General features: G+C 29.1%; 1 protein-coding gene across 1 annotated transcript; it reads left to right on the top strand.

The window, feature by feature from the left end:
* Positions 1 to 8,574: 8,574 nt before the first annotated feature.
* On the top strand, positions 8,575 to 9,810 carry LOC18109686 (cytochrome c oxidase subunit 5C). The gene is made up of 2 exons (XM_006387911.3): positions 8,575 to 8,747; positions 9,400 to 9,810. The coding sequence occupies exon 2, from the start codon at positions 9,417 to 9,419 to the stop codon at positions 9,606 to 9,608; it is 192 nt and encodes a 63-aa protein (XP_006387973.3). The 5' UTR covers positions 8,575 to 8,747; positions 9,400 to 9,416; the 3' UTR covers positions 9,609 to 9,810.
* The last annotated feature ends 3,198 nt before the right edge of the window (positions 9,811 to 13,008 follow it).

Below are 13,008 nucleotides of genomic sequence, written 5' to 3' on the forward strand. Positions count from 1 at the left end.
TTCTATTTAGGTATCCCGACTTCATGATCTCTAGTAAGTTTGATAGATTAATCCAGACCAACTCACCCTTTAATCACAAAATTACATGTCTGCAATGTTAGCTTAAGTTGACACACACTAGTTTTTTTGTCCCTTTTTTATCCTATGTCTTCCTTCCATGTTCTTTGCGGATAAGGTTTTTATCCTTGGTTATTGTAGTCACTTTTGTTTTTCTCTATTTGTTATTACTGTTTTTTTTTTCATTTTATTCAAATGAAACCAAATTATTTGGTTGGTCGGGACTGTTACCTTGGTGATTGGATTTTATAAAATAAAAAAAAAGTGCTTACAGCACCTAAACATTTTATGCAAAAAAATAATATGAACCCGTAACGTAGTTTAGGGCCTCGTTTAGCACCTTGCTATTATGGAAGACAGTTTGTTATGTGTGCCTTTATTTGGATTATAGGAAATGGCAACTTGGTTCATTTTCATAAAGATAAGTGGATGAATGGTCTTATTGGTACTTTAGAATTATATGCAAACTTGTTTATATTAGGGTAGCAACTTTACATTGAACACCAATGTACTTGTTTGATTAATGATCAATAGAACAAGAAATGATATAAGATTAAGAACTTGATTATAGCGTGTATGAGATTGTGGTAGAAATTGTTTTTCAAAGTGTTTTTCGCTTGGAAAAGAATCAAAATAATGTTTTTTTTATTTTTTTTAAATTTATTTTTGACATAAACAAATCAAAACGATCCAAAAACACAAAAAAATATTTGGAAGATAAAGAATTCAAAAAATTTCAAAATTGTGGTCCAATTACAATCCCAAACACTACACGAGTGATTTATTGCCGGAAACTGCTATATTATTTTGCTTTTAAAAGATCTGACCATGATTGATATATTGTTATGGATTATCTACTGGTGAAAAAAGTTCTCTTCCAATTACTAAGCTACTAAATAGTCATAAATGGGAGTTTGGGAAATGTATTTGGTCTTTTATTCTAGGTTGGAAGGTCCACAAAAAGAGTCAAAATGCATGTGTTGATGGTGTTTTGAAGCCTAGTGACCAACAATCTACATTTTCCATCAACTCGAAATAGGCATCACTTGCTGATATTGATGAGGTCCTACAATATCCAAGTAGCTTAGAAATAAGACTTATGTATTGGATAATTAGTTCATCTCTTAGTTCAAACAATCTAATCCATTTTTCTTAGTTAAGGTGTCTAATGGCTTGATATGAAAAGCCTACATGGTTGGTAGGTGGTAGATGGTGGTGCCTAGATACCCTTGATATGAAAATATATATGTTAAAAATGTTGAGAATTAAGAGATTGTGAACCTTGAGTTTGAAAGATTCATAGACTGCACCATATCCAATAATGTACATTTTTTTCCTTTCAAAAACTCTATTGGAGGAGAATCCTATTCTCTTTTAGATAATCTGGAAAATGTTTGATTGAGTATTCACCACCTTAATTTGATCAAAGTATCTTAATATTCTTTCCAATTTATATTTCAACTTTATTTATGAATTATTTGAACCTTTTAAATTATTTAGACTTTCATCAAATACACATGACCATATCCAATATGGCTATCAATGATGAAACATGTATATCCATCTTTGGCATGAATTGTTCTTGGTTTATATATATTTGTATATATTGAACCTAACAATTCATTAGATCTTTTAGTTTTTAAATAAAGGGTGTTTTGATCATTTTACCTACTAAACAAGTTTTACAAGTTTCATATAATTCATAATCAAAAGGATTAAATACTATTCTATATATAACTCAGTGATTCTCGTTTCATTGATATGATATAGTCTACAATGTCATAAATGATTTGGATATTGATTATCTAATTCGTTCTTCTTGCTATTTATATTGAACATGGACATTTTAAGATCATGTATATACAAAACATTTTTATAAGTGATAGATCCATAATAAATATTATTATTATAGAAAGAACAACATTTGCTCCTAATAATAAATTTAAATCCATTCAAAAATGGATACTATGTTTCTAGAAAGTTCTATAACAAAATATAAATTATCAAGTTTTAGTATCAACCCACTTGGTAAAATTAATGCAGCAACCCTTGCTTCTTTACCAACTCATAGGTCTATTTTACCTTTATTCAATCATAAACACACATGAAGCAGAAACTTCAATAAGATTTTTTAGCCTTCATGGTTGCAAGATAATCTTTGTAAAATCTTTCTTTAATGTTTTTCTTTTCCATAATAATTATAAATATCCATATCTTTCTTGATGCCCAAAGTAGGATTCCATGTTTAGACTACAAGATGGAGTCAATTGTTAACTCATGGTCTATAACAAAGCCTAATTGGCCTAATTTCTAAAATTATCAATCATTCTCGACACATGAGTGTTTATCGAGGAACTCTCTATCAATTTACATTGAAACAATTTCTTAAAGGTCTCACACCTTGCAGTCTTATTAGCCACATCAAACAACTTTTTAAGATGCATGATTATTATATGGACTTCCATATTCCTAAGTTGTGTTTGAAGTTCAAGTGACATGCTGACTAACATCACACATGTAGCCTACTAATCATCATTAAGATGACGTTGATATTTAGTCCTAACTTTATCATAAGTGTTGTCATCAAGGATAAGAGAAATATGATTTTCAAGAACATATAACTTTGTTTCTTGTTTCAGAACAAGTCTCATATTTCGATATCAGTCAAAGAAGTTTGGTTCAGATAATTTATTAGCATCAAATATGCTACATATGAATATATTTATTTTTACTCATGGTAATCTATCAATCTATTCATGTAAAGATAGCAAGTATTGGTTTCATACATAAATATTTATAACTAAATTTAGATAAAGTCTTTAATCATAATTTGACCTCCCATTATTTTCCTACAACTTAATAACCCTTACTATTAATTTGAGAAACCTCACTTAGATCTTCTAGTAGACTAGGATCCAATTTAATTTTCACGACTTAAGTAACTCAACAAATAAAAATAAATTAAATTAAATTAAATTAAATATATAATATAGCTTATCAATCATATTTTTATGTGACTCTTAGATCAGTTAGGTGACAACTCTTTGTCTAAACTTATCATATATGTTTCGCCTAACTATTGCCTCTAATATTATATAATCATAAATAACTCATCCAAATCATATAAGTTAGTTAAATAAGGCCTAATATTATAGCATTAAATATATTTGATTAACGATAACCTTGAGTAGCTCAACAAGATATCTATGAATAGAACTCTAGTTTTATACATATAAAATTAGAAAGCAATAAATCATATTCTCAACATGTAGTTAACATATAAATGAGAGATTTATTATTTTAATTAAGTCTCGTTCCATGACATTAGTGATATATCATACATAAAAATTATATATAAACATACACCATTAACATATCATTCTAATTAGATGATTATGGACAGATCTAAGATAACTCTCTCAAGCCATAAAAAAGAATTAAGTGGTTAAAACCTAGGTAGCTGCAACAAATCTTCATAAGTTCTTTGTCAGCACCATAGTTGTAGCCTTTTTCTCCGTTCTTTCTTCGTCTTGGATTACAAAATAATATTTCATATTTAAAATTTAAAATTACATAACATTTATATAATTAAATAATAAACCTCGAGTTAAATTTAAGAGGAATTAGATGAGAAAAGAATTTTACAACCCTAGAAAAAAAATAGAGAAAATGTAAGACATGCATGTCATATTTAATATTACAATCATTCAACCATTAAAAAACAAAATCACATTGGTCTTTAAATTTTCATAATTATCCATCATGCATAATAATACTTTAATATGCATAAAGAAATACATTTCATGCTTCAATTATAATTATTAACTTTATATGTAATTTTAAAATAATATTTTTAACACTTAGAAATATTAAATCAAATCTAATTTAATAATTTCAAAAACATAATAAATTTTTTTTAATAAAATATTTCTTTAAAAATAATATTTAAAATTCAATAAGAAAATTAATCATATTAAAATTTGTATTAACAACCTAAACTATTTTAGGATCTATTACATAAAACTTTCTAGTTTCAAAACTCTCTTCAATTAGAAAAATTATTTTTCTTAAATATTTATTTTTAATTAGATCCTAATCCTATTATGATATTACAAAAAAATATTGAATTTAATTCAATCCTAATCCTAATAGGAAAATTAATTATATAATTAATTTAATTTAGGTTTTAGTTTTAAAATATAAAATTAATATTTTATATATGGAGAGACATAATCGTAATTCTATCTCATGTATCATATTTTAATAAGAAATAAATTTAGAAACCCTATTGTAAAAAGTTGTAAGGTGTAGGGGCAAATTCATCAATTTTCCCCAAAACCTAACATTTTGCTATGGGGTAAAATTACAATTCTGCCTTTATCTTCTTCCTAAGCAGCAACAGTTGTTGTCGGCATGGGGGGACTACCCATATCAGAGGCTACCATAGCAGCAACAATAATGGTTGTCGCTGCACCACTAAATACGTCCATATAAGCATTTAACACCTTTATTTTTATTTAATGGCCAGGTATGAAAAAATCTAGCCATATCTAGCCGGAACAATACCTTTTTCATGAAAGAAATTAGGAGATAAAAATTAATTTTTGGAATAATTATTTTGCACATAAAATTAATTCACAATTAATGCCAGTAACAATCAAAATATAGAATCAACAACTCTAATTTTCTAACAAAGGCTTTGATACAACTGTTAGGTTTCTTAAAATACATTCACGTAATGAAAACAATAAATTTAAATTTTTTCCGAGGGTCGTAAGGATTTTTTTAGATAGATCTAGAATTATTTAGGGTTTGTATAGAGATTACCTCAAGATCGGATGTTCTTTTTTACTTTGAATAATTGTTTTAAGGTTGAGTTATCGCAAATTATAAGTCATCTAAGTATCCAGCCTCTAATGGTAATCCACACGAACCATTAGTGATAAATATCTTAAACCTTTTTAGGAGAGAAAAAATAATATGCCTTTGAGTGCTTATTATTTTCTTTTGTATTTTTTAGGTGTTTTGTGTATTGTTATACTGTACAGAAAATAAGAGGCACAACATTCTATTCATAAGAAAACATGAAAACCCTAATAAATGGAAAAATATAAATTTTTCCCTAAATAATATCCAATAAATTATTTTAGGATAATTTTAGAAATTTATTTAGCAAAGTCTCTACTTGATTTTTCTAGGTCTAGAATTGTAATTCCATGTAAAAATCACATTCTAGTCTTTAATTTCTAAAATTTATTTATAATTAAGTCACACTTGATTAATTATCCAATTTAATTACTGACCAATGATTCTTATGTATGTGACCTACTAAGTTCCTTAATAAGTTAGTCCAAATTTAAATTATAGTTCTAAATAAAATAGGATTAAAAAAATTAAAAAATAATAATTTATTTTCAATTCATCGATTAATTTATATTTAAAGATTAAATATAACATCTAACAATGTGTTATGATCCTCTAAATATTAGAAAAGTCATAATTGGTTTGACATAACCTTTCAATGACCAAGTTCTCAGTGTAATTATTATCCTTCATCAACAATGTCTTGATTTAGATATATAGCATGAAATGTGTCTACTCTATCAAATCATGTTTATTCTCAACCAAGGTTGTCAAAATCGCATTTTTGACACAACATGAAAAATGTAATATAAACTCGGATTGTAAAAACGGATCGTAATAAGGTTCAAATAAAAACTCGTACATAAAATTATAAAATTATAAGAATTTTTTTTTCATACATAGTTCAAGTATCTTAAAATATAAGGTTCAAATAAAAACTCGTACATAATTCAAGCACCTTATAATGCATGGTTCAAATAAAAATTTATGCATAATTTAAGTAACTTAAAAATACAATATAATTATTCATGTCCATAAATTTTCATTAACTAATAATTAACAAACTTAAAACAAATAATCTACTAGTGTGCTAAGGTGGTTACGCCTGACTCATAAAATAACAAAGAATAAGAATTGTAGTAACTTTAGTCTAGAGCTTGAATTATGTACGAGAAACAAGAATTGTGTGTTGTTTTTTTCACATCATACATAATTGTCTAAAGAAAGATTAGCAAGCAACAATCCAATTCTAACCATAGTTAGATTGCATACTTGGAAAGGTGGGGGGATGAAGATATTGTGCAGTGGCCAATATATAGCATTGTCTTCACCTTTTTAGGCACTCATTTCTTACTACCATTTCTTGATCCCAAAAACCAAGTACTCCATGCCTAGGGCTATTGACCCTTTTCAATCTAGAGAAAAAAAATAAATACTTGAATACACAAGTATATTACTCGAAAGAAATTCATAAATTAAAAAGAAAAAAAAGAGCAATAATGTAAAATGATCATTAGCTAGTGCATGATGGGAAGAAAAAAATAAACAAAAGTACATAATAACTTATAATTGTTGGTGGAGAGGACGCCACTGTCTGGAACTCATAGTGGCTGGGGAAGAGGACGTAATCGATGATGGAAAAAAAAGGGTTGTTGTTGGTGGTGGTTGATTGTTGAACGGTTGAGAGAAAGAAATTAAGAAAGGCTAGGGTAAATGTTGTATGGGTGGTTGGTGTTGATGTGGAGGGTTGGAGGTAAAAATTTGGTGTAGTATATATACTTTAGTTGAAATCGTAAAATCGTTTTTAAAATCTCGATTGTAGTTCGATTTTAACAATTTTCGAGTTTTCAAAGTGATTTCACACATTTAACATGTGTTGACTTGTAAAATCGTATGATTTTACGAGTCAACTCGTGATTTTAACAACCTTGATCTCAACACTATAGTAATTGATTCTTTGAATAAGATTTAAAACTCTTTTCAAATCTCATTCCACCTTGCGCAACAATCAATATTATTTGAGAATATATTGAACATTTTTTCTAATTCACCTACGGTGATGAATCCTCTCTTGATTACTCAAATATCTTTATATAGTTCATGTTATACCTAATATTCACCTGTTTGTTACCCTTAATTAGGACAATATGTTGTAGGATCAAAGCATAACATTTCTTTTATAAGATAACTTAGTGATCTCAAGTCTAAGGATTAGTTACACAATCGTCATATGATCATTTTCATAGACACAAGTGATCTATCCATATGGAATTCTTATGTGATTCAGTTCAGTATACATGTCATATGATAAACATCTACATATTAGTTCTAGATACCCCTAATACCTTAGCTTATAAGAACAATTGCTTCATTTAATAAAGAAAAGAACATAATATGTATCAATCTCAACGAATCTAATTAATCTGCAATCTTAATAGAGCATTGACTAAAAACAATTAGAAATAATGTTTTGATGAAATATGAATCCTATATATAACAATTTTATAATTTCTTTTATAAAATATTTTTGTCCCAATAACTTTATCTTTACTTTAGATTCATTAATCAAATATTTAATGAATATTAAAGATAAATAAAGCTTTTATTAAAAAATAAATATGTTTATATAAATAAAGTTAGTAACACGTATAACCAACTGATTAATTATAAAGCATATACACAAACATTTATAATTCTTCAACCATTGAAGCTAAGAAAAGTCTAGCGTTAGGAGAACAAGTTGTTGTAAAAACATGTGATCCATCGAACTTCAAAAAAGATAGTCTTTGAAGAATTATAGCAAGGAGCCTCAGGTTGTATCCGTAGGTCATTAATTCCAGTGAGCTATATTTTTAGGTTAAGGATGTTGTTAGGGCAAATTTCAGAGAGGAAGTGTCTTATGGTCCTTACCCACATGTTCTATCATTATAGGATAAGTAAAATTGCAACCATCTAGGTGGTGGCTCAGTGGTAAGAGTTTGGGACAAAGAGGTTTGCTCCCTCTGTGGTCTTAGGTTCGAGCCCTGTGGTTGCTCACATGATGGCCACTGGAGGCTTACATGATCGTTAATTTCAGGACCCGTGGGATTAGTCGAGGTGCGCGCAAGCTGGCCCGGACACCCAAATTAAACTAAAAAAAAAAAAATTGCTTTGAGAAAAGAGAAAACTACCACCGTTAAAAAAAAAAATCTTTACCTTCACTCTTTTCATCCTCTTAAACTTGTCATACACAAAAGACAACCTTTTTATCCTTGAACCCCAGGTCACCATTATGTGTTCATTCACCAAGTTCCAAACCATAAACACTCTTTAATCACTAAGAGATCCAGGTAATGAAAGGGTCATCATGCTAACATTTCATGCCATCCTCATTCATGATTACTAGTAAAGATTAGATGTTTTTTAACTTTTTCACGTGAAATAGCTATATATATAATATCATTTTAAATTCATTATTTTTTTAATTTTTTTTATGATATACATATATATATATATATATATATATATATTACTTAATTTTTTTTTCAGGATAATTATATATAGTCTATATTTACATAGAATATTTTTTAATTTTTTATATAAAATATTAAAATAAAAAAATATTTTTTTTCAGGTTAACTTAACTCAAATTAGTTAACCTGTGTGATTCAGAATCTGATCCATTTACCAGGTCAATCCCGGGCGGGTTTAATAAAAAAAAGCTCCGAACGATTCCTTGGCCTGTCCAACAAACGCCCTCGGTGTTAGAGAAGATTCACAAACATAATTAGGCTCTCGTTTCTGTGGAACCTCCGTAATCAGCTTCTCAGCTGTTCATTTAAGTTCAGGTCAGCAAACCCTAGCTTCTCCCTCCCTCGCTCTTGCTTGATCTACATCTATCTTGGAACGAACTCTTCCTCTCTGTTAACTACTGTATCATTTAATTTAAATAGGGTTCCATATTTTTTTTTTCTTCTAATTTCACGCGATCTCTTTTTATTGTGTGCAAGTTGAAATTTGTCTGTCCACTCGTGTCAAGTTTTGCTGACATGAAAATGGGGCGGGGCGGTGAACTTATAACAAATTGAAGATTTTCCGTGCAACTTATACAGGATCGTGTCAAAGGCGATCTCTGATACTAATCTGTTTGATGATGATGATGATGGGTTAAATGACAAATGAATGATCGGATTATGAATTGTTTAAATTTGTAATTTGGTTTACAGGCTGCATTACTTATTTTTGCTTTGCCTTGTTCTGATCCCTTTTTTTTTCCTTGTATTTTTATTCCTAAAAGGACAAAGTTCGTATTTTTTCTTGGTAGTGAGTAGCCAGCCAATTATACTTATTCTTTTGTGAAGGGCAATGGAGCCGTTTTAGTCTATGTATAGATATAACTATTGAGGGATTTTCTTTTTTGGCCTATTGCAATTGTACATGTTTCTATTTTTTCCTGAATTCTTTTGTGGGTGCTAAAAATAAAGAAAATGTTGCTTGCAGGTTACCAGAAAAGTGAAATGGCCGGCGGTAGGGTTGCTCATGTGACCTTAAAAGGACCAAGTGTTGTCAAGGAGATTTGTATTGGGATTGCACTTGGCTTGGCTGCTGGTAGTCTTTGGAAAATGCATCACTGGAACGAGCAGAGGAAAGTGAGATCATTTTATGACTTGCTGGAAAAAGGTGAGATCGGTGTTGTTGTGGAAGAATAAATCATGTCCTATGCCTCTGCCATGGTGTTATGGACATCGTCAGAGTATATTTTGTTTTGTCATTCTTTTTTGTTCCAATTGTGTCTGAATCTCAGGTTGCTGGTCCTTAGCCTTCTGACTTTGAAGAATAAATTTCTTGTCTAAGATGTGCAGCACATAATTTTTCTACGTAAATGTATGAAGTTTAATGTCTTCCACTCCATCGTTGTGATGCTCCTATGGTTTTGTTACTTGAGATATTAGGGTTTTTTTCATTTTTTATTTGTTGGTTAGTGCACATCTAGCTCATGAAACAGAAATGCAATGAAGCTGGGCAGGTTTTTCTTTTTCCTTTCCTTTTTTGCTGGAATGTTAACGTCTTTCACTCTGTCGCCATGTTACTTGAATATTAGTTTTTCTTTTTGGCTGTGCTATTTGTGCACCAGCTAGTTCATGAAACAGAAATGCAATGAAGCTTGATGAGTTTGATGGGCAGGTTTTTCCTTTTCTTTTCGTTTCTTTTATGCTGGAATACAAAAACATTACTGGTTAAGCGTTGAAGCTGTCGTCGAAGTCTTTTGTTTTCATATTTAAAAACAAGTCTGAACATAGCTTTGCTTTCTTCTCTACTGTCACTAGAAGGTTAAAAGTTGCTCTAATTTCTTGCTTGCCCTATGATATGAGACATGGTGCCCAATAGGGGCCAGGATTTTGGGACTAGTTTTCTGGATTTGGAGTCCGCTACTTGTTTATCGTTTGCCCAATTGAATGGAGAGGGTGATGTTTGCTGTTGCTAATTTTGTGGGTATGGAATTCAACACGATCAGTTTCGTTGGATCATTTCTCAGTTTATTTATTTATTTTATTTATTTTTTCCGATGAGGAATGGTTGGTTGTTTTCATGATAAATCAATTTCAAGTTGAGCAAATCTGCTCCAAATCATTTGTTATATGACAACCTCTTTCAATCATTCATCGTGCGTTCTTTATGTAACTTCTTGAAACCACCATTGTTTCATCATTCATTATCAATTGGGTTTTTGTATCTTTATTTATTCAATTTCTATCCTAATCATGAATTTTAGAAGAAACATTGGATGATAAGTTGTTTGTGTTTTAAAAGCATTTTTAAAAGAAAAAAATGAAATTTTTTTAATGTATTTAGATTATTTGGAAGTGCTAATATTAAAAATGAATTTTAAAAAATATTTAAAAAATAATTATTACAACACCAAATAAATTTGAATCGTGTGCCGATACCAAAGAACCCTTTACTTCACATTGTACTTGTGAAGAAAAAAGGCGAATTTCAGAAAGCTTCACATTGAAATTTTAATCTCATACAGGATGATGCCTAATCTCACATTATTGTAATCTCACATCGAAATTTTAAAATTTCAGCAAAATACAGCTAACATATCCTATCTTATCTCAAATCAGGCTAAAAGCATGATGTGATCATAATAAGGATGATAATTTAATTTAAAGTTGATAGATTCTGACTTTATTTTAATGGGTGAGTATTTTTGAAATAGTTATCTTACCTCATGGATAATATATATATATATATATAACATGATCCAAAACTAACTCGAAATATATATTTATATTATATTGATATATCTGTAGAATATATGATATATACATATTTTAATATCATTTTATTATTTAATATACATATATATACTTTAAACACACACTAGCTATTTAATCCATGCTACTCCATTGCGGGTTGTAATGTTTTTTTTTTAATGAAAGGTATGCATGTTATTTTGATGTTTTTTTTACATAAAAAGATTCATAAGTATAAATCAAAAAGTTTATGTAAACATATAATTAAATAAATTGATAACTTTTTATATAAATAAAAAAAAACCATCAATAATAACTAAAAGAGTAATTGAAAAAATTAAGAAATAGATGTAGATCAATATATTTAATCCTGAAAGATGAAATATTTACTTTGTTATTTTTATTAAATTTTTTTATAAATGAATTTCTTACAAATTAGCATCTAACTAATATAGTTCCACATGGTTTGCTTAACAAATATACCGACAATTTCAATTCCTCTTTCTCGCCCCTAGACCGAAACCCACATTGAGGAAGAGAGTAGGTTTTTCTTCTTCGATTCATTCAATTAACAATATACCCTCTTTTTCATCTCTACTAAACTCAATGTATCATAACAATATTCATTCAACCATTCTTCTATTCAAACCCAATTTTCACAACATTTCCATACGCAAAACATATGAAATTTTCATTAGAAATTCAAAATCATAGCAAATCAAGGTTCCTCACTTCTTAAACACACTAAATTAAAAAGACAAGAACAACAAAAAAAAAAAAAGTTTTCTACTCACTTATTTTCCTCCCCTTCTTCTTCTTCAAAACAGGCCTCCTTTAACCAAATAACCCTTGTTTTTACTTCAATTTCCTTACTAAATCCCTTCTAAATCCTTTTTTAATCCTTTTGGATATCTCTCTTTTGTGTACTTTAGTAAATATTTCCCATGAATTCGCTTAAATTCTTCTCTCTTTCTCCCACAGTAGCCCACCAACTTGACTTCTTTTGGAAGCCAAGTTTCTATTTATATTTTTCTATACTCATAATTACAATCCTGCCCTTATTCTTTAGTTCAAGTATATTTTTATTTTATTTTTCTTGTTTTATTGGGTATTCCTTTTCGGTTTATTTTTAAGTCTCATCATACTTTAATATTTAAATTCATAAATCTTTATCTCCAGTCATTTAATGTGCATGCGTTATTATTCGTTTCTTTTGATCGTTAGGTTAAGTTCATAGCATTTTACTAATATCATAATATTTTAACCAAGGTTTTGCATTTTCTTTTCCTAACAGAAAATTTCATCCTCAAAATTAAACCTCATACCTGCATCCGAAAATAATTAGGGATGCTTTTTCCTCATTTTTTATTCTCTTTCTCAAGTTTCTTCTTTAATTTGAGAGCTTCTCCATAGTATACCTTCATCATAGGAATCTTTTTACTTCTAAGTTTTTTTCACCTCAGTCTATAATCTTTACTGGTCTCACTTCCAAAGTCAAGTCCTTTTTAATCTTCAGGGAGACTTGTGACAATATATGAGTGAGGTCTATTTCTGCTTTTCAAAGTAATGATACATGGAACACATTGTGTATTCTTTCCAAATACAAGGCAATGCTAGTTTGTATGTGAATAGGCCTACTCTATGAATAACTTTAAAAGGTCATATGTATCTCGGCGCTAGCTTTTTTTTTTATGACAAATCACATGATGTTCTTTCAAGACGCAACCTTTAGAAACACTTGATTCACTACTTCAAATTCAAAAGACCTTCTCTTGTTATCAGTATAACTTTTTTATCTAACTTGAGCTGCTTTCATTCTTTCTCTGATAACCTTCACCTTTTCAGTGGT

The sequence above is a fragment of the Populus trichocarpa genome, chromosome 2 (genome assembly GCF_000002775.5).
Source record: "Populus trichocarpa isolate Nisqually-1 chromosome 2, P.trichocarpa_v4.1, whole genome shotgun sequence".
NCBI classification, from domain to species: Eukaryota; Viridiplantae; Streptophyta; class Magnoliopsida; order Malpighiales; family Salicaceae; genus Populus; species Populus trichocarpa.

Coding starts and splice junctions, on each gene's coding strand:
- LOC18109686 (XM_006387911.3), top strand. CDS start 9,417: ATGGCCGGCGGTAGGGTTGCTCATGTGACCTTAAAAGGACCAAGTGTT.